Here is a 25,426-nt window from a genome sequence, read left to right as displayed (position 1 = left end):
GTTCATTCACATTGGTCAATTTGCTGGCCCTGTGATCGCCACTTCAGGGGCTTGTACTGCTTTGGGCTTTGTACTCGCTGAAGAACAAATGTAGGAACGGCATCTACAGAACCCAAGGGACCGCTGATGTAAAGCCCTGCTCATCTCTCAGTGCAGGATGAAGTTGAACTGGTACTTGGGCTGTGGAGGTGCTCAGACCTGCGGTGATTCTCAGACCCTACGGTGTCCTGTCTTCTAACTCCATAAAACCAACCAAATTAGTTAAAATTCCCCTCAGAGCATTGGCTCTAGAGTGGAAAACCTAGTTCCGGCCCTGACTTTGCCGCATACTCTCTGTGGGACCTAACCCCTCGAGCCAGGTTCTTTATCTGGAAAGGGGGATGAGAATACCTCAATCCTTCCGCTGCTTGAGAGAGAGAGAGAAACAGAGAGAAAGGGACAGGGAGAGGAGAGAGATCACACCCGAGAGAATTAAACACATGGTAAGGCTGAAAAGTACTAGTTGAGCCAGTGCTTTTAAGCTGAAAAGCATTATGTAGGGAACACTGTTACTACTACAACCAGCAAGTGATGAATGGCCACAAACATGAGAAGACCAATAGAAAAAAAAAAAATCTGTGTGATGTAAGTAACTCGTGTATTTGTTTCACCAAGTCTCACTTCACTTCAGTGAAGATGATAACATTTGGGGTTTTTTTCCCTCTCTTGAGAAAAAAGAACCATCCTGATGCACTCAAGTGTTGCTTTGCCCATTTCTTTGCCTTTCCTGGATGGGACATATGGCCAGGAGCAACCTTTGAGTGGTAGTTTAAAATTAATTCTCTCTTTGAAATAAGAGCCAACGACAAATGTCAGACCACTGGTGCATAGAAACAGTGAAAAGCCTTAGTTACTCCAAGAATGTGGCTGACACTGAATACATTATGGCCCAATTATGTGTCTTTTCAAAGCAGTTTGGGTGGGCAGGTGAAAGCTGAGACTCCCAGGCCTGTAATTTCTTCTATAGCATATTCTCTTTTTGTGTGGCATGGTTTAGGGTGGTGGTTCCCAAAATGGAAGACAGGCCAGGGAACATGTGAAATGATACTGGAGTATGAGAAAAGGAATCAGAACTTTTATTACATTATCATCTTTTTGAGGGTGTAGTTTTGAATATGTTTCATAAGTTCATATCATTATGTAAGTACACATTACAAATATATATACATACACACACAAATTGTGTATGTGTACATGTGTGTGTAATGTTCAAACATGTTTACTGAGGGACCATGATCAAACAAATTTGGGAACCACCTTTGGAGAAGGGTTTTGGAGTTAGATCTGGCTTTAAATTTCCCTGTCACCTTAGTGATCTGCATTTCCCGATGACTTACCAGCTTTTGGTTATTCTAGAGGAAAGAAGAGCAGATTGCGGTAGATTCTAGTCCTGACAGGGCCATTGACTCACTGTTGGCTTAACGGTGTGGCCTCGGAGGAATTAGCTTTCATGACCTGCCATTTACTTCATTCCTTATTCAGACAATGGGTATAATAATACCTTCTTTACAAAGTTATTGAGAGGATTAAATAGAATAATGTTGATTCTGAATTGGGGTATAAAGGTGGTGTTTTAAAAGCATGTGTTAAAGATTAAACCCATTGTCTCACCTCTCTTGCCTGGTCTTCTTCATGTCCTATGTTTCACAATGGCTTACTCATTTATAGTTATTCTGGGGGAACAACGGGGCAGGAACAGTGGATCCTAGTCCTAATACTACCATTCATTTACTACTGAGTTAACATTGTGCTAGTATTGACTGAGCACCTGCTACGAGTCCAACTCATGCTTAATATTATCTATTCATAGAATCCAAAAGAAATGTGCTTCATCTTTCAGATGTAGAAGGTCTAGAGCACTGTTATCCAATGAACTTCTGCAAGGATGGAAACATGTGATATCTATGCTGCCAATGCACAGGCATCAGCCACATATGGGTATTGAGCCCTTGGAATATATGGATACTGTGATGAGGAACTCAACTTTTAATTTTAGTTAATTTTAAATAATTTCAGTTGAATAATTTCATGTGACTATTGGCTACTATATTTTTCAGTACAACTCTAGAGATTGCTGAACCAGCATTCAAGTATAAGGCAAACTAAAGACTGTTATGGGATGAATTCTGTCTCCTCCAAATTCATACATTGGAGTCCCAACCTCCAGTACCTTAGGATGTGACTGTATTTGAAGGCAGAGTCTCTAAAACTAAAATGAGATTATATGAGTGGGCTCGAGTCGAATATGTCTGGTGTCCTTATAAGAAGAGGAGATGAACACTCAGACACGCATGGGGGAAGACCACGTGAACATGTGGAGAGTATAACCATCTACACTCCAAAGAGAGAGACCTCAGAAGAAAGCAACCCTGCTGACTTGATCTTGGACTTCAAGCCTCCAGAACTGTGAAACAACACATTTCTGTTGTTTAAGCCCTCCAGGGTAGGGTATTTGTTAAAGCAGTTCTAGCAATCTAATACAAAGAGCTTTCCAATTATGTGAGAATTTACTTCATTTACAACAGATTTCCTCAGTGAATTCATCAAGGATGCATTCTATCACACACACACACACACACACACACACACACACACACACACACAGAATTAAAAAGGGAAAATACAAAAAATAGGCAAGAAAGAGTAGTTGAATGAAGAAAGCAGTAATATTTATAATTAAGTTTGAACAACTACTGATGTATAATGAACAAAACTAATTACAACCTGGAAGTAAAATCCCAAATGATTTACACACAGGATGTGGTGGGCAGGTGTGTGAGTACAAGGCCACTGTGAAGGAAGAGGGCAAGGTGGTGATAGTGAAAGTGTGCTGAGGTTCTTTGAAGTTTCTCACCTCTGGGAAAAAATGGACTCGAGCTACCAATTAGATCTAGGTCTCTCTCTCTCTCTCTCTCTCTCTCTCTATATATATATATAGTTACAATATTATATATTATTGTGGTATTTGTTTTTTAAATTAGGGGGGAGTGTCATTTCTAGATCATCAGAGAAAAACACAGCACAAAGAAAACTATTAAATTCAATAAAAGGCAAGAAAAAAACATTATAAAAATAAAACTTAAAATAAGATAAAGGGAATAAATCCATATATATCCAAAATCACAATAAATGTGAATGGGCTAAAGTCTCCTTTTAACGGATGACTCAAATTGGGTCAAACTCAAAATATTGTCAGTTATTAACTCTGGAAAAAAGAATATGGCTGTGGGGGGGGGCACTTTTACATTTTACCCTAAATACATCCATCTTGTTTAGTCTTCACAATAAAAATGGATTCCTGTGTTATTTGTACAGTTAAAAAATATTTTATTTAAGAGTCAGAAGCATTTGACCCAACCACAGATTTTCTGGCTCTGGAAATAATTCGACTATATTCACTGCATTTCCCCTTGAGCAAGTCAGATCCCTTCTTTGGACCTTGATATCTGTATCTAAAAAATGAATATGGCGGACCACACTTGTGACTTGTACATTTTGTCCCAAAGAAGTATTTTAGAAGCCACATTGGGAAATTCAGGGAAAGGTGATGAGCAAGATTCTAAGACCACCTACTTGTTTCAAGCTGTGAAGTTCTTCTTTTATCTGTTTTTGTATTGATGTTTCATTTAAGATTATCTATAGAAAGAAGTATTTTTTAAAGTTTATTTATTTTGAGAGAGACAGAGACAATGCAAGCAGGGAAGGGGCAGAGAGAGAGGGAGAGAGAGAATCCAAGCAGTCTCCACACTGTCTGTACAGAGCCGGACACGGGGCTCGAACTCATGAAACCATGAGATCATGACCGGAACCAAAACTGCGAGTCCAACATTGAACTGACTGAGCCACCCAGGTGCCCTGAAAAGTATTATTATTCTAAAAACAAAAACAAAAACAAAAACAAAAAACCCCCACAAATGTTTCCAAGTTGCTATCTTACAAGACTTCTAAAGTCCCTTCTAACTTTAACATTCTAAAGTACTTGCCCCTTCCCCATTTATCCGATGAATACTTTTGCATCGAAATATAGATTGAGGACATCCTATATGAGGTTGTGCTGTGTCCATATTTATGAAATTACCCCAATCTTCTTTACCATGAAATATTTAATCACTCAACCAATTGCTTTGTGGGCATGTAACCAAAGGGCAAAAATGGCTGATGTGAAAGGCTGGATTTCATATGCTTCCTGTTTGGATTTCGTATGCTTCCTTCCTGTTGACCTCAACCTCCAGGTCAACACTAGGGGAAAGTGCCTTTGTCTGAGAAACGGATGACCTGAATTTCACTCCAGAACCTGCTCACCTGCCTGGAACCTGGCCTAAGCAAGTTAGGTGCCTCAATTTCCTCAGCGACAACATGAAGAATTAGTCTATTAAATCTCTGAACTTCTTGTCACCTATCAAATTCTATAATTCCTATGTGTCCTTGATGCTTGATCAAAGCCAAAAATATGTACATATTAGGCAAAGAGAAACTAGGCCTCCAAAGAAAATGTGGTTTTGTAGAGGCTTATCAAGATTTGTCGTAAATATGACATGCTGCCATATTAAATTCTTAAGTAGAAAAAGATGATGAACACAGTAATTCAAAACTATTGAGAGAAAACTTTTCTTCATAGGATGGTGGGCCATGGAGTGCCAGAACCCTGGTGATTAGCTGACCTTTCCCCCCGCCCCCAAGCTTCTTTGTAGAGATTATCTAAGTATCATTTCATGCACCCATCACTCTTATTTTTAGCTGTGAGTTCTCTTCATGAGCGTCGTGACCTGTGTCTCAGAGTTCCAGAGGGCTCCCAGATATGGCTCATGATTCATTTGCAGGTACCTTGCATCGATTTCCAGGAAGGACAGGGGAGTAGGAGCTTGGAAAAATGATTTTAGATACAAAATCCTTCTTTGCTCCTATTCCTGTTCCAACCACTTGATCAGAAATCTACGCTCCACAGATCGATCCTTTAGTGCCACAGGCAATTGGCAATTAAAACAGAACCTGTGCAATATTGTTCTCTGAGGGCCTCACAGCTGGTGTGGGGGGAACAAAACTCGGGGCTTTGGTCACAGGCTATTTTCAGCCTCTGATAGCAGTTGTGTTACTCATGTCTCATTCACCCTCTCCCCTCGGCCTCCCTCCCGCCCTTCCCTCTGCAGGCCAATGCTAGGGACGGCCTCCACGTATTTAAAGAGGACGAGAGCCCCCATTACTCAGTTGAGCCGACAGAGACCACGCAGGCAGGTACGTGGAGCAAAGCAGACATTTGGGCTGGGGGTGGCCTGGCTTGGTGGCTGGTTGGGACTATGAAGGGTCCATAGAGTATGAGTGTGTTTCATGTCCCAGTGACCAGTGTCCATTCTGCTTCTGTGTAGGAGGCTCAAGCTATGCGCGATCCTGGTGTGGACCCAGCAGTGGTTTAAAAAAATTTCTAAAAGTGGGATTAGTATTTGGGGGTTCAAGGGAACCTCACAGAGAAGTGAGTAAGGGACTATATTTGGTATAAAACTATTTCCACGGTGGAATGCTTCCTATCGTCTTAGTCAAAAGACACCAACCCAGTCCTAGAACTATGACATAATGACTGGATGTGTGACTGTTGAAAACTTCCTGACCTCAGGGCTCTGGTCTCCTCTGTGAGCCTCAGAGTGGACGTGGTGATATTTTTCTAACTGTAAAGCGCTGCACAGTTACAAAGTGGTTGTTATAGATACAATACAGCAGAAGCCAGCCTTCCAATGCTCAGAACATGAAGAACTGTGCTATTCAGAAGGTGCGGGCAAATGACTGAGATCTCTATAGTTCACCATACCCTGCCCCACACGTGGGAAATGCTCAATGAAGTTTGCTGGTTTAAAATAGATTTCATGTCCCAAGGATGTTCAGCAACACGTTTGCTTCTAATAATTTAAAATTAATCAAAACAGGACCCCCAAAAAAGACATTGCTACACTGAGAAACCCATCAAAAGCTCTGTTGAATAGGAGGATGTTCCCCGCGGAGGGTGAGGGGTGATTCCCAGTGTTTCCTCCAGGTTTCAGTTAAGGATTTGAATGACAGGCATGAGTGTGACTGAGAATGAGAAGTGTTTTTTTTTTTTTTAAGTTTATTCATTTTTGAGAGAGAGAGAGAGAGACAGAGACAGAGCGTGAGCAGGGGGAGGGGCAGAGAGAGAGGGAGACACAGAATCCGAAGCAGGCTCCAGGCCCCGAGCTGTCAGCACAGAGCCCAACGCGGGGCTCGAACTCACGAACCGCGAGATCATGACCTGAGCTGAAGTCAGACGTTTAACCAACTATGCCGCCCAAGTGCCCCGAGAATGGGAAGTGGTTTTAAGCAATGGTCTGAGTGGAGATGCTGTCCAAAGATCAAAGTTGCCACTCTTAATTTCTGTTCCCATCCCTGAGCTGGGGCAGTGACATCTCCGAGAAGGAGGAGATGGGTGACAGGTCTGAGGAACTCTTTCTGCGGTACAATTCAAAGCAATTCAATGAGCTTGTATTGACTGTCTTGTGTGTCGAGGCTGGGGTTGGGGGAAGAGGCAGCACTGATGCAGGGGAGGATGGAGAAATAGGGAGAGCCTGTGTCCTCAGTTTACTTTTGGGACCGAAATGTCAATGCTGGGTACATCCAACTCATCACAAAGTGTGTAAGATGGTTTTGTGACCTGGAAAATGTAAGGGAGTCTTCTGGCTTGGCTTTGGTTCCTTTCTGAACAAGTCAGTCATTAAAATGAGCCCGGCTGTTGGCACAGAGTGCAATTTAGCCCCAGGGTCTGGTGCTCTTGCTGGCCAGGCAGACAGGTGCTCCACAGCTCAGGCACACGAGCCATCCATTAGAGATATGGGAGGGAGAGCAGGGGGCAGGGGCAGGGGACAGATAGAGAAACAGAGACAGATACAGAGAGAAAGAGAAGGAAAGAGTGAGCAGGGTCACTCGGCAGGCAAATAGTCACCATTCTCTTGAAAGCGGGAGAGACAGAACCCTGGGAGAACACAAACTCAGAAATCCTGGGAATCTGAACAAGGAAATAGGAGAAAACGGCATCTGTCATTGAGACCGTTCAAAAGCCAGCTCTGGACATCACTTAACTTCTCTGAGTTTCCATTTTCCGAACAATAAAATTAAGCTAAGGCCACCTATCCCAAAGGGGTTTGTTAGAATCAAATGATATAAAGTATAGGAAGTACTTTGTAAAGCTGAATAAAACGGTACAAATATGCGGGGCCTTTGAGAAAAGGCACAGGGCCAAACCCGGCAGGCTGCAGGAGGATTTCCTGCTAAGTACAAGTGTGATGATAAAGTCCAGAGGTCAGAGTGGATAACAAGGTGCCCAGGAGTTAGATGATGATTAGTTTGCTTTATAGGAGGAAGGACACAGACAGGGAATCTAATACACAGGAAACACAACTCCTGAGGCAGGCAGGCTTCCAATTATAAGCGCACTGCTCAGATGTCTGGGAATACTGTAGCCAGGGTTGGGCTTCACGGCCAAGGAGAAATGTGATGCCTTCAGATGTGAAAAGCCGCAGTTAGCACAGTGAAGAAAAGTGGGAGGGGACACAATGATTGTGAGGGCCGCGGGGTATAGACCTCATCGTGGGAAAGGCTCGAGCATGCGTCTGTTGGTTGGTTGCTGCCCGGTGCGGGCGTGGATCAATATTCACTTATTTGACTGTCACAAAAGTCCTGTGAGAAGTCATTCTTCAGAGGAAGAAATGGAAGAAAGTTCAAAGAAGCAAAGTCATGTGGCTCAGGGTCATGTGGCTAGAACGTGGCAGGGCCGGGATATAAACCAGGGTGCAACACGGTCTTTACGAACACGTTATAAAGGCCAAAATGGGACAGAGTCAGTTTCTGAAAGTAAAATTCGGCCACTGCAGAGAGAATTTCAGAAAAGGTATAACGTAACCCCGGTGTTCCGGCTGCAGTTTAACGGGCAAGTGTGTCTACCGTAAGTTTTAAAGGGATGAGAGCCAACGCTTGGGGTTATTTCTGTGCTGGGAATAAGCCACCTAGGCTTCCCAGGCTTGGTGAAAGGGCCTCCGGGTAGGGGACTTCATTCCTCTGTTCCGAAGCCTGGGAGGAAGCCACTGACCTTGAGTATCCTACACGGGCGAGTTCAAGGGCATGGTTTCCCTGGGCCCCAGGGACTCCGCTTGGGCTTGCTGCTTCCTTGTCCACATCGCCAGTGAGGTCAGCTGGTGTTAGGCACCAGGGCTGCCAAAGTGAGGAAGCAGCTGTCCTGGGGCACAGGCTTAGGACTCTGCCTGACATGCCATTTCTGGCACCAGGCACCCTGCTCCCCCCCCCCCCCCCCCCCCGGGGAGCTCTCTCCCTGGCCTGGCTGCATCTGCTCCTGGGTGCAGCATAGTCCAAAGGCTGAGAAATCGAGCTGGTTCACAGTCTGAGCCAAAGGGGCCACGGGGAAGAAGCAAGGAAAGATTTGCTTGTCTTAAGACAATGGGAGTTAAAAGCTAAAGATAAAATAATAACAGTAGCAATAAGGAGAGCAGCTAAACTTATTAGACACCTGCCATGTATTACGCATTTGTATACCCAGTACGTTAGCTATCATGGTGATCTTATCTAACCTGGAAACCTTTGAAGACAACCCTTCTCATCTATCTTTACACGCGCGAGAACACTGGGCTCGCGATTTTGAGCATTCTGCCCAAGGTCCAACACAGAGGGTTTTTTGAACCCTGGCTGGTTCTTTCCAAAGCTTGTGGTCTTCCACCATGCTACATCACCTCTCTTCCCTGGATTAGAAGAGTAGAGAAGAGGCAGTGTTTGAGAGCAGATGTCACTGGGCAAGCTTTCTGCAAGGTGAGGCTCCAGTCACTGTTCAGATCCCTCTACCTGTCTCAGGGCTTGAAGGGTCCTTGAAGGGACTTCACATCGCAGTCATGTGAACAACCATCCCCAGCTGAGCTAAAGTCAATAGTGAGAGGGAACTCTCAAGCTCCAAAGGAGCTCTGTGTCTGAATGGCAATGACTCTTAGAGAGGCTTTTATTTACTGAGTTAAATTCAGGCTCCCTGCTATTTCCACCCATGAGTACTCTCTGTCCCGTGGGGAGACAATGGGGTCAACCAGATCCCAGTTCCCATCAACTGGGAAGTTTGGTTAATGGAGACGCTGACCCTTGTCCCCTCTCTAGCGTGTTATAGGCAGAGACCTGGGATATAGAACCAGCTTCACTCGGGTTTGAATCACAGCTCTGCCACTTACTAGCTGTGTGATCCCAGACAAGTCACTCGAGTTCTCTGAGTCTCAGTTTCCTCATTTGCTCTGTGGGGCGGCTGTTCTAAAGATAGTACGTATAGGGGCACCTGGGTGGCGCAGTCGGTTAAGCGTCCGACTTCAGCCAGGTCACGATCTCGCGGTCCGTGAGTTCGAGCCCCGCGTCAGGCTCTGGGCTGATGGCTCGGAGCCTGGAGCCTGTTTCCGATTCTGTGTCTCCCTCTCTCTCTGCCCCTCCCCCGTTCATGCTCTGTCTCTCTCTGTGCCAAAAATAAATAAAAAACGTTGAAAAAAAATTTTTTTTAAAGAGTAGCTAATGTTAATATAAGAACACAGCTTTGGAGTCAGAGCCCTAAATTCCAATGTAGCCATGTGACCTTGGGTAATGTAATTTCCCTAAGACTCCATTTCGCCCAGAGTTACAAAAGGTACCTTTTTTAATAGTGCCTACCTTGAAGGGTGGCTATGGGCATGGAATGATACACACCACAGAGCCGGGCCAAAGGGACTCCACACACTTTAGCTTCAATAATAACATTATTATGTTGGTAATGATTATCCCTTACATTCCGGACATATGCTCCTATGATCAAAATCTTGGCCTCAGCCAGTGTAGACAATTTGACTCACCATGGAGAATCAGGCATCTAATAGGATGACCACATGAACCAACACTGAGCTGAAAATGGCATCGTCACTAACAGTCCGCTCAAAGTCGTGGCCTAAGATTCCCTCCCACAGCCTTTAAGGGACGCCTACAAAGAAGAAACTGAGTCACTGAGTGTCCATTTTGCCTCCCCCACCCATTTTTGCCCTAAGGTGTCACCTTTCAGCTCCATAGTTGATAAGCTTGATAAGCACCAAACAGTGAGTGTTGGAGTAGGAAGGAGGTGCCCAAATACACAGCATCGTTATTCTTCTGAAGGGTCAGATTGATATGTGACAATCTAGAATTATTGCAGATCTAATTAGTTCGCACATTTTATAATACTCCACAGTTTACAAAGTGATACGATGTACCTCAACTGCCACAATCCTCCCAGCAATAGTGGAACAGATGGGACATTATGCCCATTTTAGAGAGAGGATACTGAGGTTCAGAGAGCTTCACTGGTTTTCCCAGATCACACAGCTCTGAAGAGGCAAGGCAGAACTAGAACTCTGGCTTCTTGCATCTGATCCAATACTTTTCCCAGTACCCACTATCGCACGTTCCCAGTATAACTGTTTCCACAGCATTATTCGTGAAGAAATCGACACAGGTATTCTCTCACTGGGAACTGGGTATCCAAAAGTCTGGAGTTCACCCTCCCCCTAACCGATGTAGCAAAGCTCACATTCTCTATCCTCTTCAGAAACCCCAAACTGTCCCCCATTTCAATCGTGACCCTCGACTTCATCAGTGACAACACGGCCATCTCCAGGACTGGCCCAGGGAGTAATGCCAGGTGATGTGATGGAGACTGTGACCCAGGTGGCAAATGGGGCTGAGTGACGGGAGAGCCTATATTTGGCATCCTACCTTCAATGACCCTTGCCTGTGCCAGGCAACGCTGATAAACAAATGGCCCATCCCTTGGTATCTTGCCAGCATAAACTCACATTCTGGGCCTGGCTAGAGGAGTGTTGAGACACAGGAATTCCAAAGCAATGCCGGAGGCCGAAAAGGTTATGTACTTGAGCCAGGACTTAAATGTGCTTTCAAATCACAGTGACTTAATTAGCAGATGCGTGCTACTTGAATAACCTGAAATAAAGGGGGGGGGGGGAGGGACGACAAGGACTTGCCTTAGAATAGCTCCTCAATACTGCTTTAAATTCCACCATATTTCACCCAAGTTCAAGGTGACAAGGTCAAGATTAGAACCTGTGTCTTCCAATTCAGGATGCTTTACAACATGCTCTGCCTTTTGGCCTTGGAGCATTGGAAGGAGAAATCAGAGATGTCTTCTGTGTTTAGCCTTCATAGCTACATTTCCACTTTTAAAAATGGAACTTGGCACCTGTTTAATAAAACGCCTACGGATTTCTATTCTGGGTTTCAAGTCCTAATATACGTATGGCAGATATTTATGATCACTTAAGAAATAACCTGTGCTAGGATCCATTACCTTGTGAAGAAGGTATTATCTGTAATCTTATCCTCACTTTGAGAAGAATCATGTGGAGGTAACTGCCGAGTGCATAGGCACACATCTTCCCAGGGGGCATCTCTGTCTACCATTAACTCGCAAGACACACCAATTAGATCTCCACCAAAGATCTGAAATAAGAAATGTGACCTAGGGTTGTTTTCATTGAAAATTTCCATCTCATTAATTTCGCAAGTGTCACTGTCTTATTCCTGGATATATATGACATTTCTCTTCTATTTTATATTATGTTACAACCCAGGATCAAAATGAACATGATCAAAATTATGTGATTCTACTCTTTCCCAGAGAATGTATCATCTTTAGTCAGAGAAGGATGGATCTTAGAAAAAGAAATTGGCTAAGAAAATCTCCCAAACGTTTTCCTTCTTTTGTCTCACCTTGTTTGTAAATGAGGAGGCTGGTCACTCTTAAAAATCTATTCCAGGGGCGCCTGGGTGGCGCAGTCGGTTAAGCGTCCGACTTCAGCTCGGGTCACGATCTCGCGGTCCGTGAGTTTGAGCCCCGCGTCGGGCTCTGGGCTGATGGCTCGGAGCCTGGATGCCTGCTTCCGATTCTGTGTCTCCCTCTCTCTCTGCCCCTCCCCCGTTCATGCTCTGTCTCTCTCTGTCCCAAAAATAAATAAAAAAACGTTGAAAAAAAATTAAAAAAAAAATCTATTCCAACTCTAGAGACCTAAACATTTTAAAAAAGTCAAAAATAAACAATTTTGGGTTCTTTCAGGGGATATTAAGACATGCCCTGTGTATTCTTTACTCTGCCTGAAATGTCCTTCTCCCTTTTTGCTCTCTGGAGAATCTCATTCACCCATTTGGATGTGACATCTGTGATCCTCCAGCAACTCACTGGTTTCATCCCTAGTCTAAATGTGGGTAGCCATACTCTCCTTTGAGTTTGCATGGTACTCTTGTAAGACTCTTCTCTGGTACCCAGTATCTGGCTCCTGCTTCTCTTCCTCCCTAGAATGTGGACTTCTCATTACAGGCAACACAAATTACTCGTTCTTATAAGTTTTCCTCCCCTTGATCCCTCGCCAAGTACCTAATACAGTGCTTGACACACGACAGGTAGGTAGGTAGTAATTGCATGGTGAGTGAATGAATGAGTGAATGAATGCAGACTTGATCCCAAGCCTTTCATTTCAAAATGCATTATTCCTTCCTCTATACTAAACAACCTGAAATACAGAAATAGAAGCACTAAATGTTTCCTTAAAAAAAATTTTTTTTTTTTTATATTTAGAGAAAGCACGAGCTGGAGAGAGGGGAAGAGAGAGAGAATCTTAAGCAGTCTTCATGCTCGGCGTTGAGACCGATGCAGGGCTCAATCCCATGCCCCTGAGATCATGATCCGAGCCAAAATCAAGAGTCGGACCCTCAGACAACTGAGCCATCTAGGTGCCCCTATGTTTCCTTAAAAAAAAATGTTTTAAGTGCATTTTCTAAATTTACTGAATAAAAAGAACAGCCTGCTTCTATGAGAGGAAGGATTGGGTGTTCCTGGCTAACCTCACGCTATTTTTTAAGTGGGAAAGCTGTTTACAGGGACAATTAGGTAGAGATGTTCCCTTTGGTCCTGGTATCAGGTTCAGTGGTCTGTTTGCTACTTACCTTCTGTTTCTTAGCAAAACCTGTCTTTGTTATGAGGCTGGAAGGCACAGTCCAGACCAGTTGACCCAGGAGAACTTAGTGTTAATCGCCAACTATTATAAGAAGGTGACTGGCTTCCCAGAAGGGAAAGAGAAGGTCAGAAGCAGCCACTCGGAATGGGCTGATAGTGCTTGGTGTCAATGACAAGATGGCATACCAGTCTTCTTAGAAACCAAAGGATCTCAGTGAAAATTTGGCCCCCTGGAGCTGGCCAGATCTCAGAAATTTCACTACTGATGGCTGACTTCAGTTCTGCTCTGGGGAAACTGAAAACTGGATTCATACTTACACACAGACACAGAAAGAAAGGGAAAGTTGTTTTTTGATGCTGCTACTTGTCCGGTATTTCTTACACAAATGCCATAGGGAGGAGACAAAGATGGCCCGGGGCTGGGACTCTCAGCCACTGTTTGCGGCAGAACATCCTGGAAGGGTGTGGGAGGACACGCAGCAGCATCATCGCTTGGCTCCTGTGATCACACCTGGCACTGTGAGTTCTGCCATCCACCTTCCTGCACATCATGTCATTCGGGTCTCCAAACAACACTGCGAGGCAGCGAGGGAAAGAGTGACTCTCTCCATAGTATAGGTGGGAAGGCAGATGTAAGAGAAGCCGTGCAATTCGTCTCCCTGCACATGGCCAGGTGTGCTAGCCCTGAAAGCAGAAGGCAGGTTTCCAGACCACTGAGCTAGTATAGTGCCACCATAGCTTACTGCTTGGGTCTAAGAGATAGGAGGGATAAATCTGAATGGGACATTTTATAGATCATGGATTTTTATCGGCGAGATTGGCTATGGCTTGGGGCGCCTGGGTGGCTCAGTCGGTTAAGCCACTGAATTCAGCTCAGGTCATGATCTCACAGTTCTTGGGTTCAAGCCCCGCGTGGGGCTCTGTGCAGACAGCTCAGAGCCTGGAGCCTGCTTCAGACTCTGTGTCTCCCTCTCTCTCTGCCCCTCCCTTGCTTGTGCTCTCTCTCTCTCTCTCTCTCTCTCTCTCTCTCTCTCAAAAATAAATAAACATTAAAGTTGTTTTAAAAACTTAAACAACAACAAAAAAAAAAGATTAGCTAAGGCTTTTGCTGCCCAAGGCATGGTCCTTACTGATAGCATCAGTACTGCCTGGAGACTATTAGAAATACAGAACTGCCTGCTTCTCCCACATCTACCAAACCAGCATCCGCACAGTAGCAAAAGCTGACGTGCTTCGAGAACCACTGAACTAAATAAGAAGATAACACCATTTTCATAGATTATTCCCACGACTGATGGAATCGTATTTAAAACCTTAGATGAAACAATTATACTTAATATTTGTATATAATCTTATGTACGTAAAATTAGCTCATCTATCCCTTCCAAGAACCCTAGGGGCAGGTGCTACTGAAATTTAACAGAAGAGGAAACTCAGTCTTAAAGCAGTAAAGTGACTTGCTCAGGGCCATCTGAGTGTCTGAGCTTATTCAGTGATGTGCACACAAGTGACTATTTGCTGAATGAATGTGTGGATGGATGAATGAATGGATGAATGAGCCACCAAACACACCGGAGCTGGATCCTGGCCTTGAGAACACGGTACTACTGGGCATTCGTTCACTCCTGAGTTTGCCAACATTTAGGGTATTTGTTTTAGATCCTGTTAGACTTGACCTTGGTCAGAAGGTCTTCGAGATGCCGAACTGGGGCGGAGGAGCGAAATGTGGTGCCTGCGAAAAGACAGTCTACCACGCGGAAGAAATCCAGTGCAACGGAAGGAGTTTCCACAAGACCTGCTTCCACTGCAGTGAGTTGGGTGAACACCATGGGGGCCCCTCAGCGTCTGGAGGGCATTTCAAAGCTCACATTTAGCCACAGATGCTGCATAAAGGTGGTCCTCAGGGTCTGGTCCCGGGACCAGCAGCAACAGCATCCCCTGGGAACTTATAGAAATATCACCCTGGGGCCCCACCTAAAGGGATGGTGTTCTCCTGAGGACCCTCTCGCCAACAACTTGCCCAGTTCTTGCCAAAGTCAGAACAAGCTGGCCTACTGCTGCCATTGTGGCATGAACCTTGACCCAGTGGCAACATTGGCAAAGAAAGGAAGCCATCGCTTATTTGGAGCCCGGATGCATTGGCTCTGTGTTGTTCCCACTGGCCAGTATTACTGAAGCCAGCTGCGACTGGTCTTTCCTAAGAAAGAACCTGTGTCAGGTGAGGGACAACATCTGCCCATTCTGTAATAGTCCAAACAGGAAGAGTTTGGGGCATGGACACCAGTAGTGTCACAAAGGGAACCTTTAGCATCACCTGCTGGACACAGATGCAGTGTCACAGCTGGGGGAATACAAACCCTGGGGTCCCTCTGGGAGTCTGGCTTTGCCTGACCCGTGACTTTGGACACATCATTTCTCATCTCTAAACCTGGGTCACAAGAACCCACAGCGGAACCAGGAGTAGAACACGTACCTTCAGACCCCCAGTCTGGTCCCTTCAACATGACTTCATTCTAGAGTTTCCAATGGCCAGTCCAGTTCTAGGAGAACAGTCTCTTTTGACCCACTTACCTTCCTTGCCTCCCTCCAGTAGGTCTGGCTTAAGGGCTAGTTTTGCTAGACATTTGGCAGACTCCCTCCCCACATGTTCCCCCACACCACCCCCATGATTTAGCCCAGTGGCCACAAGGTGTCACACTGCCCCGAACTGTTTCAAATGGAACTTCAAGGATGGGGCTCCATCTGTTAAAGCATGAAGGCACTTCATCCTTAAGCTCCTGAAAATAGTAATGTTTTATCTGCTGCCAGAGTTTCCATTATCTCTCACCTTCCATGGCAAACAGAAATGTCATCGAAGAGCAGGGAGAAGCATGGCTCTGAGTGACTGGGTTGGTGGACTTACTAATAAGCTTTGGGCTCTAGTGATGGGTAATTATTTTTAAGTCATCATACACATCCATCAGATTCATCATCATTATTACAATCATCTAGAAGTCATTGTTCAAGAGTTCCTTCCATAGCCTTCTAGCTTTTGCTTAAAAAAAAAAAAAAAAAAAGCCAGTGCTTTTAAAAAGAGCAGGCATTGGGAATAATGGAAAGATACTAGAATTAGACGAAAAATGACTAGGGTTTCAGTTTGGGCTCTGCCGTGGACTAACTGCGTGACCTTAGGCAAGTGATTTCACCTTTGCGAGCCTCAATTCCCCCATCCATAAAATGGAGATGACAGTACCCACCACACAGGCTGTCACAAGATGGAAACAGGGGTCCTTGATCAGGCCTCTATTCTCCTCTGATCAACTTCAATGTCTGAGTGAGAACAGGACATGGTAGGGAAGCTTTCCATGGTCGGGGTGTCTTGTTGTCCTTAGGTAGCAGGCAGATGCCCTGTTCAATGGAGCCATGGTAGAAGGGATTTGAGCATTTGCTGGTGTGTCCCTTTTAACCCTTTGAACTCATAGGTGGGCTGAGGGTCCCAGCAGTACATGTTTCCGTAGGAGTGGACAGAAGGGTCCCGCAGAGGAGCATGCTTTTCTAGATTTCCATCCCCGAACTTGCTTGTCTACAGGCCAACCTGTAGTTGTTGTAAATAGGCTTCAAAAAGACAGAGCCTACCTTAGCTTGTCCCCTGGCCAGTGTTCTCCAAACTCCTAGACAAATCTTAATCCTCCTTATCAGGGCTGTCCAAAAGAAATATAATGTAAGCCACAGATATAAATATAGCTTTTCTAGTAGGCATATTTCTAGAAAGGTATAAAGAAGTGAAATTAATTTTAAAACATTTCATTTAACCTAATATGCCTAAAAATCGTATTTCTATTTATGTAATCAATACATAAATTGTTAATGGGATACTTTACATTCTTTTTTGTGTGTGCTAAGTGTTTGAAATCGGTGTGCATTTTGCACTCAGAACACATCACATACACGGTGGTGAGTGGCCGCAGCAGTGGCCAACACAGCTCGACTCTGCCTGTGTGTGAAAGCTGGTCAGAAGCCAGGGAGTGGCGAAACAAAGGGCCCAGGCATGACTGGGAGTAACACAGCCCTGGAGGGATGGGGATAAGAAATGGAGCAGGGGTGAGAGGACCTGAGGCCAGTCATGGCTCTGCAACTTACTGCTGTCTAATCATGGACAAATCACTGACCATCATTGACCTGTGCATGCGTGCCTTCATTCACTTACTCATCCATTCATTCATTCAACAAATGTTTAATGAGGACTCACTTCAGGCTAGGTCCCATAACATGTTCTGAGGATAGTAAAAATTAAAGTGTTGCCCTCAAGGAACTCAGAGTCTAGAACATCAATGAATATTTGAGATGTTTTTCTGGAGGCTAGAAGCTGATAGCAACAAGAAGGGTGGAGACGCGTATATATGTTATATGCCCAAATAGAAGGTATTTTTCTCCAAAAATTATTCCTCACAAAAAGGATTTGCCCTGTGTTCAAAGCCTTATAAAGTATCTTACACTATAGGACAGTCTCTCAACTTTTTTTTTTTTCTTTACAGAGAGTTTTTAACACACACAATGTTGACTTGTTTAATGTATTTCCATACGCTTCTTTTCCCATCCACACAACCACCAACCCCTCATCTACAACCTTGTCTTCCCCCACTCTCATATTCAATTATATGATGTTTTTAAGTAAAATACTATTTGAGGAAAGCATATTACCCTGAAACAACTTCATTCAATGGTCGATTGCTTATAAAGGTCACTTGAACAAAAACAAAAACAAGGAGGCAAATAAATTGAATGTGCATGTCTTATTTTTCTTGGGGCTATGACCTCACTGTTATAAACAGTGAGAACCACCATAAAAAACCTTTAAGGATCAACCTTTACAGAGCAACACAGCAAGTTATCAAGTGGGGGAAATCCTACATATTTTTTTAAAGTCGCCCAAATGCTACGCTAATAGGAACTCCTGGTTGAGATACAAATTCCAGGGGACAGCCTCCTACTCAGGTACCACCAGACCTCAAAGATGCACACAGAAGTGGTAAGTCTTGGAGAGCGGAGTCGCTGCCTGAGGAAAACCCTGGTGACAGGGAAGTGCTGACGGTGAAATTTTTTGTCCCTGAGTTTGTGTGAGATGAGAAAAAAGTCACCTCTCCAAATCAATACATTATTGATCTCTATTATTAAATTAAATATTATAAGTAGGTAGTTAACACTTTCCTTTACATCCTTAAAAGTTTTGTTTTTTTTTTCAAATTGGCAAAAAAAACCCACACTCACTTATTGTAATGTATCTATCTTCTTTTTGGGAAAAATGGGGGCTTGCCTTATATATTTCATGTTCCGGGGGACACTTTATATTAGGTAATATACATTGACTGGGGACTTCCCCCAGTTAAAGCCTCAGGGTCTGTGAGACAGGTCTACCTCTACACGGCCTCCTGCTTCCAGACCTGGATCAAAAGTAGCCTCAGTGGTAGTTGTCTCCTTGAATACCAGAGTGCTCTTCAAAGGCCACGGTAAGTACAGAAACTGCTCGGTCCCGATGCTGGTATTATCAAGAAAAAAAAATAAATTCATCCCCTGCCTCAGTGCCTTATCCCCTCCTCACCCCACAAGCATACACACGCGCTTCCCTGATGTCACGTGAGGTTAGACACTCAGGAATTCAGGTTGTTCGGATTCGGGAACAATATTCTTAACTAGCCCAAGACCACACACACACCTGGTTCTGATCCTGGCCTCCCTTTCTTTCTGGCTGGGTTCCACTGAAGACATTATGTCCCTTCTCCGTTCCCCAGTTTCCTCACCTGTGAAATCAGGGCTTTGGAATCCGTGGCTCAAGGTGCTCCGCTCAGGGATCAAAGTTGTGCTTTCGGCCAGAGGGCCCCTCTTGCTGGGGCTCTTGGCCCTGAGCATGGCATTAGGGCTTCGAGGAAAGGGGGGAGGAGCCTCGGCCCCAACCCCCTGACTGTCCCTTCCTCGGCAGTGGCCTGCAGGAAGGCTCTCGACAGCACCACAGTCGCAGCTCACGAGTCGGAGATCTACTGTAAGATCTGCTATGGGCGCAGATATGGCCCCAAGGGGATCGGGTACGGACAAGGCGCCGGCTGCCTCAGCACGGACACGGGCGAACATCTGGGCCTCCAGTTCCAACAGTGAGTCACCACCGCTTCTCCCAGCCCAGTAGAGCCCTAGCTATCAGGACAGTTCATTTTGTTCCCATAGCAACGTTTTCTGGAAGTGGGAGAATGGACTCTATTGTCGACTGGCTAACAATAAGAATACTCTGACCAAGTTTTAACAATGTGTCATCTCTCCCGAGACGCTCTTCAAATTATCTGCCTTTCTAAAGGGCAATTACTTTTACACCATGGTTCTTGGTCTGCATGTCAAGAGAAAACCCAGAAAGTACAGATGTTCCATTGTTTGACCTTTGCTAAACTGCACGGAGTCCCTTTTCTTCCCCTTGGAGCGTTTCTGTGTAAATCACATAAATATGGCAGGGAAGCAATGGCCATTCTCTGCGTCCTTGTCACTCAGTTCTTCCCTTAGGGTTGTAAGATGACTAATACCCACATCACAGGGCTGGTGGGTCTGCAGGGAGGGCTCTGTGCCTCAGGAGTAAACAATCAATTATGACTGTTCTGTGGGTCTCCCTAGTTGCCTGTTGACGATGCAGCGCTGAGGTTTCCCCCTCAACACTATCAGAGGAAGCTGGGATATCACCCTGCACAACCTCCATCTACCAGTCTGTTCTGTCTTGCTGCTCGCGCTGAGTTCCTCCCTGGAACTGAGTGCAGACTGACAGCCACCCGCAGGCAGCTGGGGTCTGGCCAGCTGGTGTCCGGACTCAGCTCTGCAGTGGGACTAGACAGAAAGGCCTAGCCCCACTGAAGCAGTGGCCCGTGGAGGGCCTCCCCCAGAGAGCAGCAGTTAGACCATCTGAAGAGTCATCTGGCCCCTTCTATAGCCCGTGGTGGAGCCTGGGAAAACGTAGGAATGTAGGAGTCGTCGCTTACACGTTTCTGATCACTTAATCCCAACTGGACACCATTTAATGAGGCAAGAGGACACCAACCGCATTCTCTGCCACACATTGCCCAAAGCTCACTCTCCTCTGCTAGGGCTTGGTTATAACACTGCACCGAGAGAAACAAGAATCCGCACACCTGGGTTTCATCCCAGCTCTGATTACGAGCTGCCTAACCTTGGTCAGTTGCCCCTCATGCCCTCGCTCTCTTCCGACTAGCCCTGCCTAACCTAGAGGTTACGGCGAGACACCAGTGATAAACGCACAAGGAAGTGCCAACAGATACAGAAGCAAGGGGTGGTTTACTGTGCTTCCATCTTGGACGATGCTCACCCGGGGACAGGTGACCTTTGGATGCAGGATGGCAACCTGACCTGTGACAGGGACTGCATCAGTTTATTGGCCCACGGTTTGTTTGCCATCAATTGTCAAGATCCCATCTTGCTCTAGAATGTTTCCACAACTCACTCCATAAAGCAGACCAGTGGGCTTCAAGATGGAATAGAAAAATGTCAATGCTAGCAGCAAAAATAACACAACAACACAAGCGAACACACATGGAACACTAGCTAAGTGTTTTGCCACAGAAAGGAAAGATGTAAGCCCATTAGAACTAGGTTTGTTTGGGGCAGCTGGGTGGCTCAGTCGGTTAAGCATCCGACTTCGGCTCAGGTCATGATCTCGCGGTCCGTGAGTTCGAGCCCCGCATTGGGCTCTGTGCTGACAGCTCAGAGCCTGGAGCCTGCTTCACATTCTGCGTCTCCCTCTCTCTCTGACCCTCCCCCATTCATGCTGTCTCTCCCTGTCTCAAAAATAAATAAACGTTAAAAAAAATTTTTTTTATAAAAGAACTAGGTTTGTTAGTCCTCAGTAAATGCCAGGAGACACACAGACTTCTAAGTGCTTTACTCAGGTCCCCTCATTAAACCGTCTCGGCCACCCTGAGGAAGGCACCATGATGAGCCCCATTTCCCAGATGAGGAGTCTGAGGCACAGACAAGTTTAGTAACTCGCTTAAAGTACTCTTTTCCAACAAGCTCTATGGGTTTCATCCATTTGTCTGTGTCGACCAGGTCCCCAAAGCCGGCACGCTCAGCCACCACCAGCAACCCTTCCAAGTTCACTGCGAAGTTCGGAGAGTCTGAGAAGTGCCCTCGATGCGGCAAGTCAGTCTATGCTGCTGAGAAGGTGATGGGAGGTGGCAAGGTAAGGACGGCCATGTGAGCCAAGTGGGGCTTGCTCATCTGCACCACACGGGGCGGGAGGGCTAAGAGAGGAAAGTAGGAACTGTGAGCGGGTGGGAGCCAGGCCCTTCGTTCTCCTTTGCTCCCAGGAGCCGCGTTAGGAGCCACCCGCCCTCACCCGCTTTCCTGGCTGTGAGTGTCACTCTGCAGAGCCCTGGAAATCTAGAGCTGGTGAAATTCGATGCAACAGGCCTAAGCCCACTAGGTGACAGGCACTCGGCTGGAAGCGCTGGAGATACAAAGTGCACAAGCCCCTTGCCCTGCAGTGTCCACAATGCTTCCAGAAAGCTATGAGCCCTGTGAGCCCATCACCACTGCGTCACTCCATCTGCCACTGGCATCACCACCGGCGGATAGAGCAGACACCTCATAGCAGCAAGGAGCATCCTTGCTCACAAGCGTCTTGGCAATCGGAGGAGTCATCCAATGTCCTCCAATGTCCGAGACCGTTATGCACACTTGCTCTGCAAGTTCCGGTTTCAGGGTATTCACCAAAGGGTTGGGGCTCTACGGAAGGGAAAAAAAAACAAAACTGTTTATACTAAAGCGGAGCGGGGTGGGTGGAGAGAAGGGCCATGGGGAGTGTCTGACTTGGAATATGAGGGCATTCTCCACCCCCAAGACTGGCCACTTGAAGATGGAGAACGCCTAGGCCATGCCTGGTGGACATACAGGTGTGCAGAAGAAGGCCGTCTTCCAATGATCCAAGCCACGCAACACTCTTCTGGCAGAAAGACACAGAGTTCAAGCGAACTTGAATTACCTGGCTAATCGCCTCATTTCTTCACATCTTCTTTAACTTTATATTCAATGTAAATGTTACCCACGGCCCCCACTTTATTCCTCGATCTTCTAGAAGGGGGAAGCCCTTTTCTAGTCTGTTCTAAAGGAATACATACGGTAATAGTTCCGGTAAATTTATTTTTAGGGGTTCTGGGACTTGCTGGCCAATTCCATAGCATCTCATTTTCTCCAAATCCCCGGGAAAACTGGTCTGGGGCCTGTTACATATGCGAACGGTTTAGACAGTGGCACTCCTTTATACACTGCTGGTCAGGGGATTTAACATGGACACAGAATACGCTGCCCAGCCCACCCCGCTAATGTAACTCTCCTGCTCTCCTGCGCCCCTCAGCCTTGGCACAAGACCTGTTTTCGCTGCGCCATCTGTGGGAAGAGTCTAGAGTCCACGAACGTCACTGACAAAGATGGGGAACTTTACTGCAAAGGTGAGCGGTTCTGGGATGTTTTCCCAAGGAGGGTCCTTGGAGGGTAAGCTGTGTCCAGCCAAGAGGCTTGTGTCTGCCAGGAGGCATGGCTGCTCAGCCTGAGCAGAGTCTGGGCTCTCAGGATGGGGAGCAAAGCCACCTAAGGGGAAGAAATCTCCCCCCCACCGACCCAGCTCTGGTCCTCTCCGTTGGAGCATGTGGGGGGACTGGATGCTTGAAGATACTCAGTGGTTCAGGGCAGCTGGGCGCCTGGGGGCAGAGAGGACGAGGAGAAAACAGTGTCCTGACTCAGAAGAGGCCACGGGCCTGGATAAACAGTATCACATTCCCTTCTGAAAATCCAAATATCCTCTGTCTACCTGAGTGGTGGTTAGGGGCGACTGGGGAAGGATGAACCCTCTTTAGTTTATTAGATTAAATGAATAGTTTATTAGTTCAGAGAGTTTGACCTCTCCTTAGTTTATCGACACCTATCTATTTCCTTCCTTCCTTCCCTCCTCTCTTTCCTCCCTTCTCTCTCCTTCCCTCCTTCCTCCCTCACGTCTTGCCTCTCTCCCTCCTTCCTTCCCAACATTTGTTTCTAACATTGCATTATCACCTAGTGATCGCAGGGACAGAACTGACAACTAATTTTCCTTCTGGTCCTCACAGTTCTGCTCCCAGATGCCTCCACGATCCCTTTGTCTTGTGGAAAGGCAGTAGGGGTTAGCTCTTCTCTGATGCTATGGAAAGGAAGGGATGAATCAGGGCCAAGGCAATGTGTTCTCCACCTAGGAGCCTCTCCTAGGCCTATCGTTTCTCAGTGAGGTCCTCCCACCCTTTCACGTGATGATGGTGTCTCAAGGTCTCCAGGTGTGCGTGTTGGAATGGAGGGGAGCAACGGGAGAGGGCAAGAGGGAGGACATTACTAATCAAGACTGCAAGGTGCCCAAACTTTGCCCCCTCGGTGAGACAGAATGCGAACGAACGCCCTATCCAAGAGGGGGTGCCTCCTCCCGCCAGTGGAGGACACAGAGGGTCCTCCGCATTCACAGGCCCCAAAACGCTAAAATGTTGCCGCGGCCAGCAGAGAGATGAACGCGTAGACAAATAATAGCATAATTGCATCACCAAGTGAAAAAAAACTCCGGCAGTAGCACATAAAGAGGCAAGTGACCAGCTTGGGGTGTTAGGGAAGGCTTCTTAGAAGACAAGCCCCCTGTGGGTCTTGAAGGATGAATGTGGGTTTTGGTGGGGGCATTCCAGGGACCACGAGTGGTTCCGTGTGCCTGCAGTATCGGGAGGGAGGCAAAGGCAGGAGGGGACGAGCCTGGGCAGGCAATCATGGCCCCGATCGTGTTGACTCAAGTGAGAAAACGTCTGTGAACACTTAGACCCAAGTGCCCCGAAGTATGAACAATTTCGATCAGCAGATCTAAAATAAATGCAGTCCGATATGCTTAAAAGTGAACTTATGAATACAGTGATCACAAGGACGTCTCTCACAGATGAAAGGACTGTGTCTAGGAGCAAGGAAGTGCAAACACGGTCTAACCAACCCATTCTCTCTCCCCTTTCCTCCCTCTCGTTCAGTTTGCTATGCCAAAAATTTTGGCCCTACGGGTATTGGGTTTGGAGGCCTAACACATCAAGTGGAGAAGAAAGAGTGAAGAGTGTGACATACTTCCGTGGGCCTCCAGCATTTGCCACGTGATCCTGCCAGGCGGCAACCCTCCCCCGAACGTCCTTTCGCTGGGGATCGGGCAGTATTTCTCTTCAGAAGCGATCGTAGTCTTTACCCAAAGTTAGAAGACACCTTCGGAAGAAAAGTATTACAAGTTTAGCCTGTAACAAATGCGTTGTTATTTCTGACACGCAGGGCGGGGGAGGCAATAAATAAATGTTTTAGCGGCACCCGGCGTGTCTCTGGATCTTTTCTTTCGAATGGAGGGAGATTTTCAAAAAATAGAGAGGTGTTTCTAAAAACGCGCTGCAAACAATGTAATGAATCTTGATGTCAACTAGGGAAGGCGTGAGGAGGAGGAACAAGAGGCAAAGGAAAGCAGGCTTCCAGAATCTGTCCACTGAGCTTCTTTCTCGTTACTGACAGAGAAGGAAACGGGGTTCCAGAGGAAGCAAGACAACATGAGAGCAAATTCTGGAAGGAAAATCAAAACTAATAAAACTGCTGAAGAGTCGGTCCTTTTGTCCTATCATGGGCTTTGCAATTTCGCCCATTTTGTGAAAAACCCAGAAATGGCAACAAAATGTGGAGTTTGCTTCCGTGTTACAAACAACAGCAGGATGATTTTCTTTGATTCTGGGACAATTCCCTAGGGCTTAGCGATTTTCTTAAAATCTCTCCTACGTCAACTCGCCAGCCTCACCAATGAAATGCAGCCAATTAAAAATATCCCTGTGCTTCCTCAGCATGTTCTCAGCGGCCTGAGTGTGCGTATTTTCTCGGGCCTCCGCTTCTAACAACCACCGCGTTTCTCCCACCACCGTGCAATTCTGAATTATTTGGAGGAAATGAAAGCAAAGGAAAGGCTAGACTAAACCTTGGTTTTTCTACACACCAAGTCCCAAGAAGGCTTCCGTTAAAAAGAGCACGTGTTCAGGGTTGCTTACGCACCGTCATGGACAAAGCCCCGCACTGACTTCATTATTTATTTACTGGTTTTTTGATGCTTCGGATGCAATTACATCTCATCATTTTCTCTATTTGCTTGGCAGTAACGGAAGGGCTCAGAGAGAAAAACAAGGGCTGGCAGAGGTTGTGCCCCATCCCACTTTCAAAGAGAAAATGTAGATGTTTTATTTGTCCAGAGACCCTTGCGGGGGGTGATTCGGCCACCGAGTTCCACCAAAATGACCCGAGGGTGGAACTATTGCACATTTTACATTCTCGGGGGAAGGGAGCACAGGG

The 25,426-nt window shown here is 46.1% G+C and overlaps 1 protein-coding gene and 1 long non-coding RNA gene across 2 annotated transcripts; one reads left to right on the top strand and one right to left on the bottom strand.

Annotated features, from left to right (window-relative positions):
* Positions 1 to 5,169: 5,169 nt before the first annotated feature.
* CSRP3 (cysteine and glycine rich protein 3) lies at positions 5,170 to 24,431 on the top strand. The gene is made up of 6 exons (XM_015544858.2): positions 5,170 to 5,271; positions 14,705 to 14,854; positions 19,002 to 19,170; positions 21,119 to 21,251; positions 22,425 to 22,518; positions 24,091 to 24,431. The coding sequence occupies exons 2-6, from the start codon at positions 14,743 to 14,745 to the stop codon at positions 24,165 to 24,167; spliced, it is 585 nt and encodes a 194-aa protein (XP_015400344.1). The 5' UTR covers positions 5,170 to 5,271; positions 14,705 to 14,742; the 3' UTR covers positions 24,168 to 24,431.
* LOC122231107 lies at positions 16,180 to 19,335 on the bottom strand. The gene is made up of 3 exons (XR_006208253.1): positions 18,823 to 19,335; positions 18,440 to 18,560; positions 16,180 to 16,725 (listed from the first exon to the last, which is right to left on the bottom strand). It is a non-coding gene; the product is annotated as an uncharacterized LOC122231107 (long non-coding RNA).
* Positions 24,432 to 25,426: the final 995 nt, after the last annotated feature.

This window comes from Panthera tigris, chromosome D1 (assembly GCF_018350195.1).
Source record: "Panthera tigris isolate Pti1 chromosome D1, P.tigris_Pti1_mat1.1, whole genome shotgun sequence".
NCBI lineage: Eukaryota > Metazoa > Chordata > Mammalia > Carnivora > Felidae > Panthera > Panthera tigris.
The sequence above is the reverse complement of the archived record's forward strand: the minus strand, read 5'-3'. Positions and strand labels throughout refer to the sequence as shown.